Genomic DNA, 20,340 nt, shown 5'->3' with positions numbered 1-20,340 from the left:
GTCTGAGTGCTCACATCAAGAAATTGGTGAAAAACTGAATATTTTAATGCTGCAACTCGAGCTGCTTGAAATATAGGAATAAATTGTTGCAAATAAGGGAAACCATGGGACCTATGTTTCTTTGGGCCTGGCTTACTTCACTTAATATAATTTTTTCCAAGTCTTTCCATTTCCTAACAAATGGGGCAGTCATTCTTTCTGATGGAGGCATACAATTCCATTGTGTATATATACCACATTTTCTTGATCCATAGCTAGTAGCACAACTGTGTCGAAAAACAAACTTTACAACTTTGGCTGGGGGGGTGGAACATGGGAAGGGATGGGAAGGGGAAAGAAAGGAGGAGGCAACAATGCTTGATAAGAAATGTACTCATTATCTTGCCCATGTAATTGTAACCCCTCTGTACAGTATGTTCACAAAAAATTAAAATTAAAATTAAAAAAATTAAACAAAAAAATGTACTCATTATCTTGGCCATGTAATTATAACCCCTCTGTACGGTACTTTCACAATAAAAAAATAAATAAAAATAAGTTAAAAATTAAAAAAAGAAAAACAGGCACCAAGCAGACCCCAAATCAATAGACAGAAACAAATAATAAAAAATTAAATCAGAAATACAGGTATTAGAATATTTAGAAAACCCATAGGAGGAATTCACAAAAGAGCCAATTCTTTGAAAACATTAACAAATTGACAGACCCTGAGCAAATTTAATTAACAAAAGAGAGCACATGGAGCTGGGAAGGTGGCTCAGTGGTAGAGTATTTGCCTTGCATGCATGAGGCCCTGGGTTCGATTCCTCAGCACCACATAAGCAGAGGGAAAAAAGGCGGAAGTGGCCCTCTGGCTCAAGTGGTAGAGTGTGTGAGCTTTGAGCTGAAGAGCTGAGGGACTGTGCCCAGGCCTAGAGTTCAGACCCCATGACCAACAAAAAAGAGAGAGAACACACCAAATTTAATAAAATTAGAGATGAAAGTGGGAATATCACAACAGAAATATACAAGATTCAGAATAATCTTAGGAAATACTTTGAAAATACTTATGAAAATAAATCTGAGAATCTGGGAGAAAAGGAGGCTTTCCTAGAGAACGTTGATGTCTCCAAACTGAACCAAGACTGAACTCAACCAAATAGATCCATACCCCATACCAAGTAATGAAATTGAAATGGCAATATAGACCCTCCAAATCAAGAAAATCCCAAGTCCACATGAATTCACAGCAAAATTCTATAAGGATTTCAAAAGATAACTCACAAACTCATCAGTAAAATAGAAAGGAAAAGGTCACTACCAAGTTCATAATGTTCATCACCAAACCAGATAGTGACCCATCAAAGAAATAAGATTATAGACTCATACCTGATAAAGATTGATGCAAAACTCCTCAATGAAATTCTGGCCAAATGAATTCAATAACTCACCAAAAAATAATCATATGCTATGAAAAAAACAGGTTTCATTCCAGGATTGCAAAGCTGGTTCAATATGTGCAAGTCAATTTATGTAATTCAACATAACAACAGGAGCAAGGAGAATAATCAAATGATTATCTCAAAGATGCAGAGAAAGCATTTCACAAGATTCAACAGTCCTTTAAGTTAAAAGTTTTAGAAAAGCTAGAAATCCATGGAACATTCCACAGTATAATAAAAGGTATAGAGAACAATTCTACATCCAGTATTATACTTAATGGGGAAAAGTTAAAACCATTCCCTCTAAAATCAGGAATGAGACATGGATGTCCCCTTCTCCACTCCTCTTCAAAATAGTCCTGGAATGGGATTGAAATAGGGTAAGAAGAAGTAAGGCTATTTCTTAGAAGACAACGTAATCCTTTAGATGCATCTCCCAAGCTACTTGAGGTGATCCAAAAATGTGGCAAGGTATCAGGTTATAAAATCAATCCACAAAATTCAGTAGCTCTTCTGTGTGCCAACAATAAGAAGAGTAAGGTTGAAATAATTAAAGCAACTCCATATATAATAGCCTCAAATAAATAAAATAATTAGAAATAAAATAATTAGAAATTAATTTAACCAAAGATGTGAAAGATATCAGTTATGAAAACTTTAAAACTCTGAAAAAAGAAATGGAAACAGACTTAAGGAAATGGGATAACTTCCCGTGCTTCTGAATGAGGAGAATTAGCTTAGTAGAAATTGCAATTCTACCCAGAGAAATATACAAATTCAGTGAATTACCCGTGAAAATCCCAACAACTTTCTTCAAGGAAATGGAGAAATTAATCACCTAATATTTGGTAAGGTAGTCAAAAACATAAAATGGAAGAAAGCTTCAACCAATGGTGCTGGCAGAACTGGTTATCTATGTACAGAAAACTGAAGCTCATATATCACCTTGTGCCAGAATCAAATCTAAATGGGTCAAAGACCTCACTCAATGTAAGGCCAAATATTTTGAAAATATTACAGGAAGGGGTAAGGGAAACCATGGCCTTCTAGTTGCAGGAAAAACTTCCTAAATAAAGATCCAGAGTCACAACGAATCAAGGACTTGAGTAAATGGGATTGCATTAAACTGAAGAGCATCCGCATGGCAAAGGACATAGCTAGCAAAATGAGTAGAAAACCCACAGAATGGGAGTAAATCTTCACTAGCTATGCATTAGACAAGGGCGTTATACTTCAAATATACTTAGAACTCAAAAACTTGAACCCCTAAAAAACGAATACTCAAAGAAACAACCCATTTAATAAATGGGTTACAGAGGGGTAAAAGAGAGACTTCTCAGAAGAAACAAGAATGACCAGTAGACACATGAAAAAAATGTTCAACATCACTGGCAATAAATGAAATCCAAATAAAAAGAACATTGAGATTCCACCTCACCCCAGTTAGAACTACCATTATGAAGAAAATAAACAATAACAGATGCAGGCCAGGGATGTGACTGAAAGGGAATGCTGCTACTCTGTTGGTTGGAATGTAAAATTGTTCAATCACTCTGGAAAGCAGTATGGAGGTTCCTCAAATCACAAAACATAGAGTTTCCCTATGACCCACTAATCCCTGTCCTGGGCATTTATCCAATGGACACCCTTCAGCACAACCATATTCATTACAGCCTTGTTTACCATAGCCAAGATGGGGAATCAACCTTTATGTCCCTCAGTAGATGAATGGATCAATACAATGTAGTATATATACACAGTGGCATTATACTCATCCATTAAAAAAAACGATATTGTACCATATGTAAGGAAATGAAAATACTTGCAAAAAATATTAAATTACATTAAGTGAAGTAAGCCAGAGCCAAAGAAACATAGGCTGCATGGTTTCCCTCATTTTTTTTAATTGTGAAAATATCATACAGAGGGGTTACAATTACATGGGCAAGGTAATGAACGCATTTCTTATCAAGCATTATTGCCTCCTCCTTTGTTTTCCCTTACCATCCCTTCCCATCTCCCCCTCAGTCACCCTGTCCCCTCCCCCAACCATCCCCCCACCGAGCCAAAGTTGTAAAGTTCATTTTTCGACATAATGTCTTGTACATCGCATTGTTGCAATGGGTTCACCTGTATCCCTATTTAAACAATTTGTTTTTTCCCTTCCCCTCCACAAATTATACCGACATCAAATACAGTGAAAGCAGAGGTTATACTGTGGGGGAGGAACATACAAAGCAACAAAGAAATATCTTATAAATATGTTAGAAACAATCGCAAGAAAGAAAAAACATTTGAATACTTATCCTGGGGTTCATTTCGCCTATCATCAACTTATGTGACTGTTTCTGCTTTTCTCAGACATATTCTAGTAATTGCAAATAAGGGAAATGGTTTCCCTCATTTGTGTAGCTATAATTTGCCTTTAGGTGTATGAGTAAACACACTGAATGATAAAATAAGTGTCTATATATATATATATATATATATATATATATATGAATCCACACATGCTGGGACATGATAAATTATGTATGATTTAGGACATTTACACACTGAGGCCAAAGGAGGATATGCATAGAAGTGTTGACAAAAGCTCAATAGCTATGCGCAGATGATCCTATAAAATAATCTTCTATGAAATGAACTCCAGGAAAAGGAATCCAGAGACATATGTTAGTTACCATTGTTGCCCTTTTTGTTTTCTTTTCCCTTTGTTTTGTTTATATTTGAAAGGGTAAGGGAGGGCACATAAAGGATGGAACAAAGGGGAGAGATAATTCAAAAAGAATTGTACGAATTACTCATTACCTGATTCATATTACTATAACCTCTATATTAACTCTCCAATAACAATTTTTAAAGTTATGTACTCATTGTCTGACTTATGTAACTATAACCCCTCTGTACGTCACCTCTACAATAACAATAAAAATATTTTTTCAAAAAGAAACAAAAAATTAATCTTATACATAATTCAAAACCCATGATCTGTGTTTTCTAAAGGACCAGTATCATCCATTATCACAAGTTAGTAATTGGAAGGAAGGAAGACTTTGACTCTGCAATCCTAATACATGACTTTTATCTTGACTTCCATGGACTGGAGACACCCTAGTATAAATTTACCTGTCCCATTAGCGATCTCATTCTCTGAGCAGGGAGTGCAGTCAAAGCAACAAGCAGCCTTTCCTTCTTTAGAGGATTTCCTGAATCCAGGAACACAGCTCTCACTGCACACAGAGTGAGGAGTCTGAGAAAAAATCAGATATATGTTAGTAACTGTTTAGAATTTTACCTAACATTCCAAAAAGTCCATTGTTTTAAAGAATCAGATTAGTAAACATAGTATTTCTATGCATATAAGTCCAGTCAAATAATTGAATGCTGTTACAGATTCCACATCACATGATCACCAAAGTTTTATGTTCTACAGCCTTGATCTCTGGTCTGTTGAACTATCGAGAAGTGTGGTACCTTTAAAAGATAGAGATTAATGGTCAGAATGTAAGTCTTAGTGCCTAGCCCTATGGAACTTCTTTGAATTCATGTCATTATTGTTGTTTCCTTCATATCAGTCAAGAGCAAGGAGGAATTATCCTCTCTAAAGCTTAAAAGTAGGCTGTAAGTTAAAGAAGCCCATCCTATCTTCCTGTCTGTTTTCCAGTTTCCATGAGATAGGCTTTCAAGCTTATGACTGATTACTCGGGTATTTTGTCCTCCTGTTACAAAACTGCTATAACATGCCATTTATATTTATAATAAGAAATAAGTCAACATTTATGAACAAACCATCAAGTCCCTTTGTGTCTTTCCCATCCAAAAATCAATAAATAGGACAATTTCTTTCAATTAGTGAGCACAACAAGTATGTAGTTCTATCTAGTTCAGATCATGACAATTAGATATAACTTACCTCTATACTTTCTATGGCCCACTCTATCATATCTTCAGACAAAGACAGCTGATGACCATCCAGCACATATGGAGAAAATTTCCCTACTTTCATATTTAGTTCAAGACCTTCTGGAAAATTCCAAATATTTACAATGTCATACTGTGGCTCTAATTTTCTTTTATCATCCACAATCACTTTGTCTCCAGCAAGATTCTTAAATAGGGTTTTCTTCAGAAAAGAATATAGCTAAAAGACATAAATAGCTATGTTGAAGTGAAACCAAGAATTAAGAGAGAAAATCTGAATGAAGCAAAGCATTTCATTATCTTTAAACCTACTTTATAATAATTAAAGATCAACAGACATCAAACCAGTGGAATAAAAGAAAGTCTACGGATTAAAAAAAAAGAAAGTCTATGGATAAATGGCATTACATGAAGAGTTTGATATGGCAAAGGATATAGCTGTCAAGATAAATAGTGCACAGAACAGGAGAAAGTTTTTACTACCTCTGTGTCAGACAAGGGCCTCATATCTGAAATAAACATAAAGCTCAAAAAATGAAACCCTCCGAAAATAAATCCTCAAGAAATAACACCCCAATTAATAAATGGGCTAAAGGTTTCAAAAGAGACTTTTCTGAAGAAGGTGTAAGAATGGCCAGTAGACACAAGAAATGTTCAACATCTCTGGCCAGAGAAAGAAATGCAAATTAAAATATTTTACCCCATCCCAGTTAGAATGGCCATTATCAAGAAAACTAACAATAAACAGATGCTGGCAAGGATGTGGCCAAAAAGCAATGCTAGTACACTGTTGATGTGAATGTAACCTTGTTCAACCAATCTGGAAAGCTGTATGGAGGTTTCCCAAAAGACTGAACATAGAGCTTCCTGATGACCCCGTAATTCCACTCCTGGGCATTTTTCCAATAGATCACATATGAGGCATTAACTAACCATAGACAAGGTATGGAATCAGCCCAGGTGCCCCTCAGTGGATGAGTCTATGAAGAAAGTATGGTATATATATATATATACAGAATGGAATTCTTTGCTTTCTTCAGAAAGAATAATACTGTACCATTTTAAGGAAATGGAAAGACATGGATAAAATTATATTAAACAAAGTAAACCAGACCCAAAGAAACTTAAGTTCTGCAGTTTCCTTTATTTGTTGTAACTAAAATATGCCTATAAATCAACAAATAAACACACTGGATGGTAAAAGACAAAAAATACACTTGGACATGATAACTTTTACAGGACTCTAGACACACACAGTGAGAACAAAGCAGGATATTTTTATGAGAGGATCACAAAAGTTCAGTAGCTATGTGCATAGGATCATATAAAATGATGTTGATCAAAATGAATTCCAAGAAATGGAAACAAGGTTTTTTGTTATTTTGCTTTTTGGTGTTTTTTTCTCCTTTTTAACTTTTTTTTGTTTCTGTACCTTTTATATGTTATTTGTTTGGAAGAGCTTAAGGAGAAGGACAGAAATGATGGAGAAAAGGATGAACAAATGCTACAGTGATATTGATTATACATTATCTTGATAAATCTATACAACTTGTTGGGGAGGGTGTCATGAGGGAAATCTGGGAGAAAAAAAAAACAAGGAAAGAGGTGACACTGTTCAAGAAGAAATACTCATTACCTGACTTATGTAACTTTAACACCTCTGTACATCACCTTTACAATAATGATTTTTTCATCATTTTTTTAAAAAAAATGCCTGTGGAAAGAAACCAAACAAGTGGAACAAAAGGGAGACAATGGGAAAATAAAATATATGTTGTATCAGATACTGTGTCAGGCCAGGTCGGATCCCAAGATCCATTTTCTTTTTTTAAGTATATTTTTTATTTTAAAGAAACTGTAGAGAGGGATTACAGTTACATGAGTAAGGTAATGAGTACATTTCCTCTTGAGCATTGTTACCCCCCCCTTTGTTTTTCCCCTACCATCCCTTCCCTCCCCAACTCCCCAACTCCTCCCTTCTCCTCCACTCGAAAGTTATAGAATTCATTTTTAACAGAGTGACTTGTACATCTCATTGTTACAATGGGTCCGCTGTATCCTTGTTTTAGCATTTTGTTATTTCCCTTCCCCTCCCCAAATTAGAAAAATGTATATACAAGATGGAGGATACCAGAATCAAATACAGTGAAAACAGGGTTTATAACAATAGGGAAGAACATACAAAAGAAACAAAATAAGTCACATAGTACATTATAAGTGCATAGCTTTTGATCTTTTCTACTTGTCTGGTAAGGTTATCCTTTATTCTCTTTATTCCCTTTATTCCCTTATTGCAAATAAGGGAAACTATGGGACCTATGTTTGCTTGGGTCTGGCTTACTTCACTTAGTATAATTTCTTTCCAAGTTTTTTTATTTCCTAACTAATGGAGCATTACCATTCTTTCTGGTGGAGGCATAGAATCCATATATATACATATATATATATATATATGTATATATATGAATTCTATGTGAGATATATATGTATATATATACATATATATGTATATATATACATATATATATATCACATTTTCTTGATCCATTCATCAAATGAGGGGCATCTGGGTTGGTTCCATATCTTAGCTATGGTAAATAATGCTGCAATAAACATAGTTGTGCTGGTAGCTTTAGTATAGCCTTGTTTGTGATCCTTTGGATAAATGCCGAAAAGTGGGATTGCTGAGTCATAGGGGAGCTCTATATGGAGTCTTTTGAGGAACCTCCATACAGCTTTCCAGAGAATTTGAAGAAGTTTACACTCCCACCACCAATGCAGAAGGTTTCCCTTTTGGCCACATTCCCTCCAGCATCTATTGTTAAAATTCTTGATTATAGCCATTCTAACTAAGATGAGGTAGAATCTCAATGTTGTTTTGATTTGTATTTCTTTTATGGCTAAGGAAGTTGAGCATTTCTTCATGTGTCTATTGGCCATTCTTATTTCCTCTTCAGAGAAGTCTCTCTTTAAGCCAAGACCCATTTTCAAGAGAAAGTACATCCACTGAAATAGACATGAAATGAGATTCTTTGAAGTTACCTAGCTACAGTAGCCATAACCACTAATGTTATGAATGTTCAAGGACTTTCAGTTTGCTAAACTGGTCATACCTAAACTGAAATTAATCAATATCATTTATGAAATGTGTAGGCTTTCAACAGGGTTTAGGAACTGAAAGAGCAGATCATCTTTTGCTGTTAAGAAACTTGGAGGGGAAAGCTGGTTTTACAATTTTTAAAGCATTACCTGTGAACATGAGATCATAAATAATGTAAAGAAATGGTGGAAACATGAAACATATACTTCATCCTTTCCACTTACTGGTGTTTCTTTTCAGTTATATTTATATCTTAGGCCTGTTTTTCTTTGAAAGAACATAAACACAGGTCTAGAGTACTCCACGGACATTAAAACGAAGTTTTCTTGGATTTTAAGAATATTTTAAATATTTATTTTATCCGGTGAAAAACACTATTAGAAAGTCATTTTGCCAATGGTATGTGAAATCCAACACAGAAGCATTACCTGTGCTAGGGAAGGCACCATCCCTTTCCCATCTCCCATTAATGTCATTTCTGTTCGATGAAGAAGCATCTCGTGGAGGGCCTGGGCCAAAGCATACACAGCATTATAGATATTGTAACTCTCTTCAGACATAGCCATGTCAAAAGTGTGTCCAGGCAACCATTCCAAGGAGGCATCATGTGGACAGTTCTCCCATGTCACACAGTCAGAGTCAGAAACTGAACAATTAAAAGAGAGAAACCACAACCTAGCAAGGTAAAAGTCTTCTGGGTATTTGGAAGGGTTAACTGCCCTTATAAAATCTGTGAATCCACTACTTTCTGCATGATGGTGCGAAAAAATGAGAGGTACATGGAAAGAGCCTAGCATGAAATATTTCCTTTTTGTGGTTAAATGCCACTGTGAATTCATGATACAAATTTTACCTGTAATTAAAAATTGTTCAACACACAACATTAAATCTAGTAGGGATTCATTATCACCATATATGATGAGGACATTTGCTGAAGATTTATTAATCTCATTATATACTGCTATGAGTTTCAATACATGTGACAGGGCATGGTTTGGCATCACTAGCTCAAAGGCTACACAAACTGTGTTCTTGGCCATCTCTTCTTTCAGTTCAGGAAGAAACCACAAACCATTCTCATCATCTGAGGTCAACAATCCCACCCAGTTCCAGTTGAAGTGAAGCAGTAAGGAGACCATGGCCATGGCTATAGATGTATCCTTTGGGGCCATCTGATAGAGAGCAGGAAACTTGTCATTGTCACTCAGGGCATGATCAAAAGGCCCAAAGTTAAGCTAAAGGGAAAGAAAATTGGATGTTCCATGAATGGAAGATTGCCATCCATCACAATCTCAATCTTGATATATATTAAGCAACCAATTGAAGTAGGTATAAGTTAGGTTTTTGTATCAGTTTCTTCATAAATATAGGGCTCAACATATCAATTTTTGTCACTGTTTCTACTAACTCCTCCATATATATCAGCCCCACCCATTTCCTTTCTTTCTTTTTTTTAATTGTGAAAATATCACACAGAGGGGTTACAATTACATGGGCAAGGTAATGAGTACATTTCTTATCAAGCATTGTTGCCTCCTCCTTTCTTTCCCCTTCCCATCCCTTCACATGTCCCCCCCCCATACTTCCCCATTCACCACCCCACCCCACAGCCAAAGTAGTGAAGTTCGTTTTTTGACATAACTTCTTGTACATCTCATTGTTGCAATGGGTCCACTTGTATCCTTATTTAAACAATTTTTTCCCTTCCCCTCCACAAATTGTACCAACATCAAATATAGTGAAAACAAGGATTATACTGTGGGGGAGGGACATACAAAGCAACAAAGAAATCATCTTATAAATATGTTAGAAACAATTGCAAAAAGAAAAACCATTTGAGTCCTTATCTTGGGGTTCATTTGGTTTCCCTTTGGTTTCCCTTATTTGCAATTACTAGTATATGTCTGAGACGAGCAGAAATGGTCAGATAAGTTGATGTTAGGCAAAATGAACCCCATTTCCTTTCTTAATTCCATGTTCACATATGTACATTGAATATAATGTTGTATTTGCCCACCCATCCACCACCCATTTCTCAGCCCCTTTCCACATCCCCTTAACATGTAAGCCCCTCAGACAACATATGCTTCGGCTTTCTGTGTTCATTTTATTATACTGTTAGTTACTTAGTGAGATAACACCATGGTATTTCACTCCTAATTATACCCTACATTAGTTGCATTGATTTTCTATGATCAATGTAAATGTAAATGGCTATGTATGTGTTCCATATTTATTTCATATTTGTATTTATATTTTGATAAGAGAACACATGCCCCCTTTCTCTCTCTGAGCTTGACTTCATTCAAGAAAATATTGTGTGAGGGGGTGGTAGTTGTAGAGGTGGGAGGAAAGGGATGGTAGGAGAAAAACAAAGGAGGAGGCAACAATGCTCGATAGGAAATGTACTCATTACCTTGCTCTTGTAACTGTAACCCCTCTGTACAGTATTTTGCCAATAAAAAACATACAAAAAAGAAAATACAGTGTGTGTGTGAGAGAGAGAGAGATTGCACACCACTACAGGGGCATAAAGTCATGGTTTCATATACTTCCTTATCTTTTTCCCTCAAGGCTGTTGTTTTTACCACTTAAGCCACACATTCTCTTCCTGTTTTTTGCTGATTAATTGGAGATAAAAGTTTCATATGTAGCTGGGATTGTAGATGTAAGCCACCAGCACCCAACTCAACATACCTTCTCCCTTTAAAGGCATTTTCTGTTTCCTGATTTTTTAAAGAAAATTATTGGTAAGGCCTAAAATTCCAAATAATCTCTTTTTCTGCTCTAACATTTTTATCCCCTTTTCCAAACAATGAAAATACAGATATCCCACTATCTTTGAATACTTACTCTTTCACATCACAAAATTTGATAGGTTCAAAAATCCAGTCTCTTCTTATCATTCTCTTCTGACACCTGAAATGGCACCAAATTAGACATTTTTTATATGCCTCCACTCCTCCCACCCTCACCTGTAGAAAACTGTAGAGTTCCAACAATGTCCCAATCTGGGCAGATGTTTTTCCTGAGGGTCCTGTAAGTACTGCTATAGACTTGCTGTCTCTCATACAGGAGTAGTTTGGAATTTTGTCCTCCCCAAAGAGCCAAATGAAAGGGTTCTTAAATACTGTCCAAGCTCCGAAGTAAACATCATAAATATCAAATCCCAGAGTCAAATTATGTAAAAGATCAGGGTTTTTGTTGATCTCCTCAATAGCAAAAGCCAAGGCCAAAACAAACTGATAATTCTTGAAGATAAACCTGCATAAAGAAAATAGAAATTTAGGAGTACTTCAAAACTTAGGGCTTTGATGTACTGAATGCCTGTTTCTCTGCCAGTGAAAATGTGAAAATAGTGCTCCCAAATGGAATTAAAGAGAATGTACTGCCTTATATTTCTATGTAGGATTAAAGTACATGAAAGAAATTTGTCATGAATGATATTCAGAAACTTAGAACTTGTTTGTTCCCTTCTACCACATTCACCACAGCAAAAAGTTGTTATCCATTGAACCTGGAATAGGCTTTCATGAAACACCAAATAATTCTGTTGCCTTAATTTTGGGGTAACTAGCTCCACTACTGTGAAAAATAGATATTTTTTGAGTCACCCAGTATATGTTCTGTGTTTATATGCCAGTACAGGCTAACTAGCTAATGTCCAGCTTAAGAGCAATTTTCAGAAGCAAAGTACTATTTCTGAAATATTCTATAGTAAGGTCTGCTCACAGACCAAATATATTGAATAGCTCTTCCTGAAATATCAGCCAGAATAAGAGCTCAAATATCAGGGAATTTTGTTCTTATTTATGCAACATAAGGGATGCATCCAGCTCCAAGAAGCTGCCTGTAGGAGTGAGGAACTTCCAACAAGAGAGATGAGAATATTAAACAAGCTTTACAGTGAAATCCCAGTTCCAAGGCTGCCATGATAAAATGTAGTGATCGTTACTCCCTTCCCAATGTATTTAGATTGAGATACTAAAAATTAAAGGATGAAGAGGAAGAAAGAAGATCAAAGTACCTTCTTTCTCTGTGTCATGTCTGTGTATGCAAGGGGGTGTGTGTATTTGTACACACATTATAAAGAAATTGGTGAAATTAACACATATTGTTCAAACAAGAAACAATGGAAGCAAAATGGATATACAAATGAGAGGATGAACTTATTCAACTTATACTGTATGCATATTTGAAATCACAATGATGCCTATTATGTTAGTGAAGTTAGAGTTTGAAGAAAATATGATTTATTATACACATATGGAAAAGTAAACTGAAGCAAGGATGAAGACAGGTGAAAAACGTTTTGTCAAAAGTTGATAACAGTATTTTAAAAAGCAAATAATGATGTTTTGTGGATTCAATAAATGGTTGAGAAAGCTAGAGAGTTGGAATACTTTTTCTAGTAAGTATTGACAGAACTTGAAGTTCCTAATGTAGACAAGTATAGAAATGTAAGATATCTATTGTAGCTTTTTTTTACAGGGCTGAGGACCAAAACCAGGGCCTTGCACACGCCAGGTGGGCGCCCTTCTGCTGGGCTAAACCCCTAGCCCCAGAAATGTAAGATATCTAAAGATGAGAGGTTAATCAATTTTGTGTGTGTGTGTGTGTGTGTGTGTGTGTGTGTGTGTGTGTGTGTCAGTCATGGTGCCTGAACTCTGGGCCTGAGCGCTGTCCTTCAGCTCTTCAGCTCAAGGTTAGCACTGTACCACTTGAGCCACAGCACCACTTCTAGCTTTTTCTGCTTATGTGGTTCTGAGGAATTGAACCCAGTGCTTGCCTCATGCATTCAAGGCAAGCACTCTACCACTGAGCCACCTTCCCAGCCCTCAAATTTTTAACATGATATCTACAGCAAGCTGTCTTATTGTCAAACTGTCACAAGTAAAACATACACAGAAGATTCTCTATATTAGAAGAGAAATGGAATCCATAACACATAGATATGCCCCTGTTTCACTAACAGCTGATTCCATAGAATCAATGCAAGCCAAGAGGGAATGGCAAGAGATCTTTACAGTATTGAATGCAAAGAATTATGTAAATTATCCACCAAGAATAGTGTACTTATCAAGGGAGCTAAAAAATACAATGGAAGAAAAACAGCCTTTTCAGTAAATGATGCTGGCAAAATTGGTAAAAATGCCTGTAGAAAACTAAAGCCAAATCCTTATATATCACCCTGAACCAGAATCAACTCCAAATGGATCAAAGACCTCGAAGTCAAAGTAGACACCCTGAAATTATTACAGGAAGGAATAGGAGAAACTCTAGGGGTCTTTGGCACAGGCCAAAATTTTCTTAATAAAGACCCAGAAACACAACAAATCAAAGAAAAGTTGGAAAAATGGGATTGCATGAAACTGCAGAGCTTCTGCATGGCAAAGAACATAGCTAGCAAGATCAATAGCCTTGAAATTGGGAGAAGGTCTTCATTAGCCATACAAAGGACAAGGATCTCATATCTAAAATATACTTAGACTCAAAAAGTTAAATCCCCCAACAACAAATCCTCAAAGAAACAACTGCCCAATAAATAAAGACTTAAAGAGAAACTTCTCTGAAGAGGAAAGAAGGATGGCCAACAGACACATGAAGAAATGCTCAACATCCCTAGCCATAAAACAAATGCAGGGCTGGGATGTAGCTCAGTTGCAATGCGCTTGCCTAGCAAGTGCAACATCCTGGGTTCGATCCCCAGTACCAAAAAAGAAAAGACAAAAAAATACAGTTAAAAAAAACAAACAAAAGAAATGCAAATCAAAACAACATTGAGATACTACCTCACCTCAGTTAGAATGGTAAAAATCAAGAAATCTAATAACAATAGATGCTGGAGTGGATGTGGACAGAAGGGAACCTTACAGCATTGTAGGTGGGAATGTAAACTTGTTCAACCACTTTGGAAAGTAGTATGGAGGTTCCTCAAAAGACTCCACATAGAGCTTCCCTATGACCCAGCAATCCCACTTTTGGACAGTTACCCAAATGATCACAAACAAGACCATACTAAAGCTACCAGCACAACTATGTTTATTGCAGCATTATTTACCATAGCTAAGATATGGAACCAGCCCAGATGACCCTCAATAGATGAATGGATCAAAAAATGTGGTATATATACACAATGGAATTCTAGACCTCATCAGAAAGAATGACATTGCCCCATTTGTTAGGAAATGGAAAGACTTGGAAACAATTATATTAAGTGAAGTAAGCCAGGCCCAAAGAAACATAGGTGCCATGGTTTCCCTTATTTGCAATAACTAGGATATGTCTGAGACAAGCAGAAAAGGTCAGATAAGTTGATGTTAGGTGAAATGAACCCTAAGATAAGGATTCAAATGTGTTTTCTTCCATGTGATTGTTTCCAACATATTTATAAGATGAATTCTTTGTTGTTTGTATGTCCCTCCCCTGTGGTATAACCCCTGTTTTCACTGTATTTGATGTTGGTATAATTTGGGGAGGGAAAGGGGAAAAAACAAATTGTTTAAATAGGGATACATGGCAACAATGAGATGTACAAGACATTATGTTGAAAAACGAATTTTACAACTTTGCCAAAGGTGGGAGGGCATAGGAGGGGAGATATGGGAAGGGATGGGAAGGGGAAACAAAGGAGGAGGCAATAATACTTCATAAGAAATGTACTCATTACCTTGCCCATGTAATTGTAACCCCTCTGTACAGTATTTTCACAATTTAAAAAAAAGTCTTAAAGAGAAACTTCTCTGAAGAGGAAAGAAGGATGGCCAATAGACACATGAAGAAATGCTCAACCTCCCTAGCCATAAAAGAAATACAAATCAAAACAACATTGAGATACTACCTCACCCCAGTTAGAATGGCAAAAATCAAGAACTCTAATAACAACAGATGCTGGAGGGGATGTCGACAGAAGGGAACCTTACTGCATTGTTGGTGGGAGTGTAAACTTGTTCAACCACTTTGGAAAGCAGTATGGAAGCTCCTCAAAAAACTCCACATAGAGCTCCCTTATGACCCAGAGCAATCCCACTTTTGGGCATTTACCCAAATGTTTACAAACAAGACCACACTAAAGCTACCAGCACGATTATGTTTATTGCAGCATTATTTACTATAGCTAAGATATGGAACCAACCCAGATGCCCCTCAGTAGATGAATTGATCAAGAAAATTTGGTGTATACATATAAGTATGTATGTATGTATATATATGAATTATATGTGTGTGTGAATTCTGTGCCTCCATCAGGAGAATGAGAATGACATCTCATCATTTGTTAGGAAATGGAAAGACTTGCAAAAAATTATATTAAATGAAGTAAGCCAGGTCCCATAGGTTTCCTTTATTTGCAATAACTAATATAAGTCTAGGACAAGTAGAAAAGGTCAAAAGCTATGTACATATGACCATATAAGATGATAAGTGAAATGAACCCCAAGATAAGGACAAGTGGGTATTTTCTTCCTTGCTATTGTTTTCAATGTAATTAAAATGTACTATGTGATTTTTTTTGTTTCTCTTGTATGTTCTTCCCCCATGGTATAACCCTTATTTTCACTGAATTTGACATCGGTGCCCTGCATCTTGTATGTACATTGTTGTAATTTGGGGAAAGAATGAGAAATAATAAAATGTTCAAATAAGGATACAGGTTAACCCATTGTAACAATGAGATGTACAAGACACTATGTTGAAATAGAACTTTACAACTTCAGGGGGAGGGAGGATTTTTGGGAGGTGGGGAGGAAAGGGATGGTAGAGGAAAAATCAAAGGATTGATAGAAAATGTTCTCATTACCTTACTCATGTAGCTGTAACCCCTCTGTACAGTATTTTTACAATAAAAACATATAAAAAAGAATACTTACTTATCAAAGATGCCCTTTAGAAGTGAAGACAAAATAAAGATGCTACCAGATCAGCACAATTAATAGAACATATCTCCACCAAACCTAGTCTACAAGAAATACTAAAGTAAGTTTATACTTGAAAACACTGAACAAAAAAAAAATATGGACAAAAAAATATACAAAAATGTATAAAACTTACTGGTAAGAGTGACTAGTGATATACCTGTGAGCTGAGAATGTGCTAACATTATAAATGTGCTAGCAAATTGTACAAATAATTCATATATAGAGAGAAAAATTATTAATATAACTAGTAATTACTATATGACCATGTAAAATTGTATATCAAATATTACAATATAGGAGGGATACAATGTAGTTGCAGATTTTGTCTTTACTATTTTATCTTAAAATATTAAGTTTTCATTAAAAATTTAAATGAAGGATTTTATTATAACATTTCTGTACATTCACTTATGGACTGTGATCATAGTCCTTATTACTTATACATGTGCATTTTCTCTTTTTCTTTCATCCTCATGACAGCGAATTGTCACCATTCAAAAATACCCTGCTGTCATCTATTTTTAGTGCCCCTAAGTACCACAGACTCTATAATAGACATGAAAATTCATAATTCAGAAGTCAATACACACTACTATTGAACTCAATAATCACTGAAGTCTCTAAAAGGAGAAAGAGGGGAAGAGGCTTCAATAAACCTGGAAGAACAAGTTACATAAGGGCAGTGATGAGAAATGATCTGTCAACAATGACTGGAAGTGAAAATGCAGGAAATTCGACCAATAAGTGCTACAATAACTGAATGAGTAAAAACTCAAGGCCAAACAATAGGTTGATTCAAAGAAACTCACTTTACCATTAATGTACCCCAATGACTGTAAAAAATGAGTGGATTAATGTAGTCAATGCAAATGAAACCAAAAAGAAGCAGAAATATCCATAACACATCATATCAGATAGACTTTAATCAAAGCAACAAAAATGACAAGTTTGTAATGAAATGAGGAAGGGATCAAATCAACAAGATGACATAGTTTTTTCTTTCTTACTTTCTTTCTTTCTTACTTTCTTTCTTTCTTTCTTTCTTTCTTACTTTCTTTCTTTCTTTCTTACTTTCTTTCTTTCTTTCTTTCTTACTTTCTTTCTTTCTTTCTTTCTTACTTTCTTTCTTTCTTTCTTTCTTTCTTTATCTATTTTGGTCAGTTGTGGGGCCTGAACTCTGGGCCTGGGCACTAGCTCTGACTTCTTCAGCTCAAGGCTAGTGCTCAACCAATTGAGCCACAGCACCACTTCCGGTTTTTTCTGCTTATGTGGTGCTGAGGAATGAAACCCAGGGTCTCATGCATGCAAGGCAAGCACTCTACCACTGAGCCACCTTCCAAGCCCAGCATAGCAATTCTTAATGTGTACTTACACACTATTGAATAATTAACAATGATATCACTTGACTTTGAGATAGTCCTCAATACAATAATAGTTTTGTGTAGTGATCAGACAAAATCAACAGGGAGGTAACAGAGTTAAATTTCACCCTTGATCAAGTGAGGCTCACATACACCTAGAGAACATTTCACCCAACTTCTGAATAAAGCATCTCTCATAAACATACTGAATGTTCTCCAAGGGAGATCATGGGTTAAGATACAAAGACAGATTTTTTAAATACTGAAAATATTGTAAGCACACATGTAGATCACACTGTAGGAAGGCTAGACATTAACAAAAAAATACGTACACAACATAAAAATTAAAAGAATTGTTTTTCAACCATAATTAAGTTAATTAAATAAGTATTCATTATAATTAATGGCTAATTCATGATTAAATAAATTGTCTTCAAGGCAAATTTCAAGAAATAAACATCCTTGAAACAAATGAAAATAAAAATACCTGAATCTATCAATATAAGAAAAGGACAAATATGAGGAAACCTTTGCTTAAATGAAGAGAACGTATTTTTGTATGTATTTTTATTGTAAAAATAGTGTTCAACATGCAGGGAAGATGGCGGAGGAGAATCTGGAGGCTAAACAAGCTCTCACCTAGAAAGCAGATTTAGAGTTCCAGTGAACAGTCCTAAGCCAGAGAATCACACCAAGTGTGCCATCAAAGGACAGAGAGTTAGGCCAGAGAGGGAAAATCCAGGCAAGGAGACAGATCTGAGCCCTTGCCAGCAGCCGCCACCCCCGCAGAGGCAGCGGTGGCGGCGGTGGCCGAACCTGCCATACCTGAATCACAGAGAGCCGGGACGAAGGAGCCAGATGGGTGAGCAGATTCTACTCAACACCAGCAAGAACCAACAAGGAGCAGACATCTTCATCCTGCAGTTCACAGACCAGAGACGACCCAGGAACCAAGATTTGGCATGAGTAGAAGCCTGACATTCTCACTGCTTCTCAGGGAGCAGAGGAGGAAAGGCCACCCCTTCCTCCCCCCCCCCCTCAGTACCGGAGATCTCCATCTTGGATACCGACAAAGCTCGGTGGAGCTGCTAGCTCCAACTCAGGCCTTGGAAGAAAACTAGAGCCATTTAGCAGGACACAAGAACTTAAGCTGACCTGCCAGACTCAGCTCCACCCAAGGAAAAGTCACCCAGCTTGGGCGCCAGCCCTAGGAGTGGTTTCTTCACTGGGTAATCAGAGTCAGAGGCTGCACCCCCCCCCCTTTAGCAGCCTTGATAATCAATTGAAATTCAGTAAACATAAACCCTGTGAGTGGCTCCAGCCTGAGCTCTGTTAGTTTCTCACAAACTAGCCCCTGGGTAAAGCTACTGTTTGCTGAAAGGCCTCAACTCTACCCAGAACCTAGCCTCATCACAGTATCTCCAAACTAGAGGGAAAAGCCATCTCCCTCTTTTGTGATACTCAAAGCAGACCTCCCTCCCATTGAACTACCCTGGGAGGAGGATCACAAAATCCTGGGTAAAGCAGAGCATTTTTCTGCCTGTTCAAACTGACTTAAGAAACCAACCAAGCCACAGGACTACAAGTAGACCAGAGACTCCAACAAGAGGCTGGTTACGGACAAAAGGGAGATACAGGATTTTTTCCAACCCTCCCAAAAAAATCAAAGAACTTTTTTTTTCTTCTTTTTTTTTGTACCTTTTATTTTTTTAAAAAAATGTTTTTTCTTTTCTAAATTTTTTTTTAATTTTTAATTTTTACCTTTTTTGAAAAAAAAAGGTTTTCCAGTAACTTATTTTTCCTCTTACAATTTTTATTTTAGGGATACATGTGTGTGCGCGCTTTTCTTTCTTTTTTTTTTCTTTCTTTTTTAAAAAAAATTTTTCTTTTTGTTTTTTGTTTAGCTCTACTGAACTTCTGATCTTTTTTTCTTTCTTTCTTATCCTTTTCACCTTTTCTTCTCTTTCGTTCTTCTTTATGTGACTTAATTGTTGTTCTGCACATCCTCAGAAAAACCCGTAGTTGATTATTAGACCCTATCCCCCATTGTGTACACACTTAATCCATAAATTTATTACTCAATTCAAAACCTCTGAGACTTAAATTACTTAATAGCAGTACTACCTCTTTATACCTATATAATATTTTAAGTATTTTTATTTTTAAGTTTTTCACATCTCCTTTATCTCCCTCCCTTTCTCTCATTATATTCACGTTCTTCTCTGAATAGTTTGTTTTTGTTCATGCATAATACATTTAATTTTTACTTTTCTATTTGTTCTGGTCTCTTTTTTTCCCTTTCTCTTTCTTCTTTTTTCCTCTCTCTCTACTTTCATCCTACCTAACCTATTTACTGCTTCGAGATTAGGACTTAATTAAGTTAACTCTCCCTGTGCATTCCCACATCACTCTATTCCTATTTTTTACCCACATCTTTCCCTAACCCTAATAATTTCTGGTTTTCCAAATTATTCTTTGTAGTTCGTAGCCCATTAATATATAGTTGCTTGATGTTGAATAGATGTATCTGATGAATTAGATTGTATCTGCAGACTATTGACTGTGCAAATTCAGACTTTGGGTAATGCTTGCCTTAAGATAGTGTTTTAGCACAAAAC

At 36.2% G+C, this 20,340-nt stretch overlaps 1 protein-coding gene across 1 annotated transcript in view; it reads right to left on the bottom strand.

The window, feature by feature from the left end:
* The window catches only part of LOC138814219 (vomeronasal type-2 receptor 116-like), a 46,176-nt gene that overhangs the window by 11,506 nt on the left and 14,330 nt on the right, over positions 1-20,340 (bottom strand). The window contains 4 exon segments of the mRNA XM_070003229.1: positions 4,551-4,674; positions 5,338-5,565; positions 8,874-9,680; positions 11,421-11,709. Coding sequence (XP_069859330.1) covers positions 4,551-4,674; positions 5,338-5,565; positions 8,874-9,680; positions 11,421-11,709 — 1,448 coding nt within the window.

This window comes from Dipodomys merriami, unplaced genomic scaffold (assembly GCF_024711535.1).
Source record: "Dipodomys merriami isolate MVZ:Mamm:240054 unplaced genomic scaffold, mDipMer1.0.p SCAF_6, whole genome shotgun sequence".
Taxonomy (NCBI): domain Eukaryota; kingdom Metazoa; phylum Chordata; class Mammalia; order Rodentia; family Heteromyidae; genus Dipodomys; species Dipodomys merriami.
Note: the sequence above shows the minus strand (reverse complement) of the source record. Positions and strands in the feature narration are given on the sequence as shown.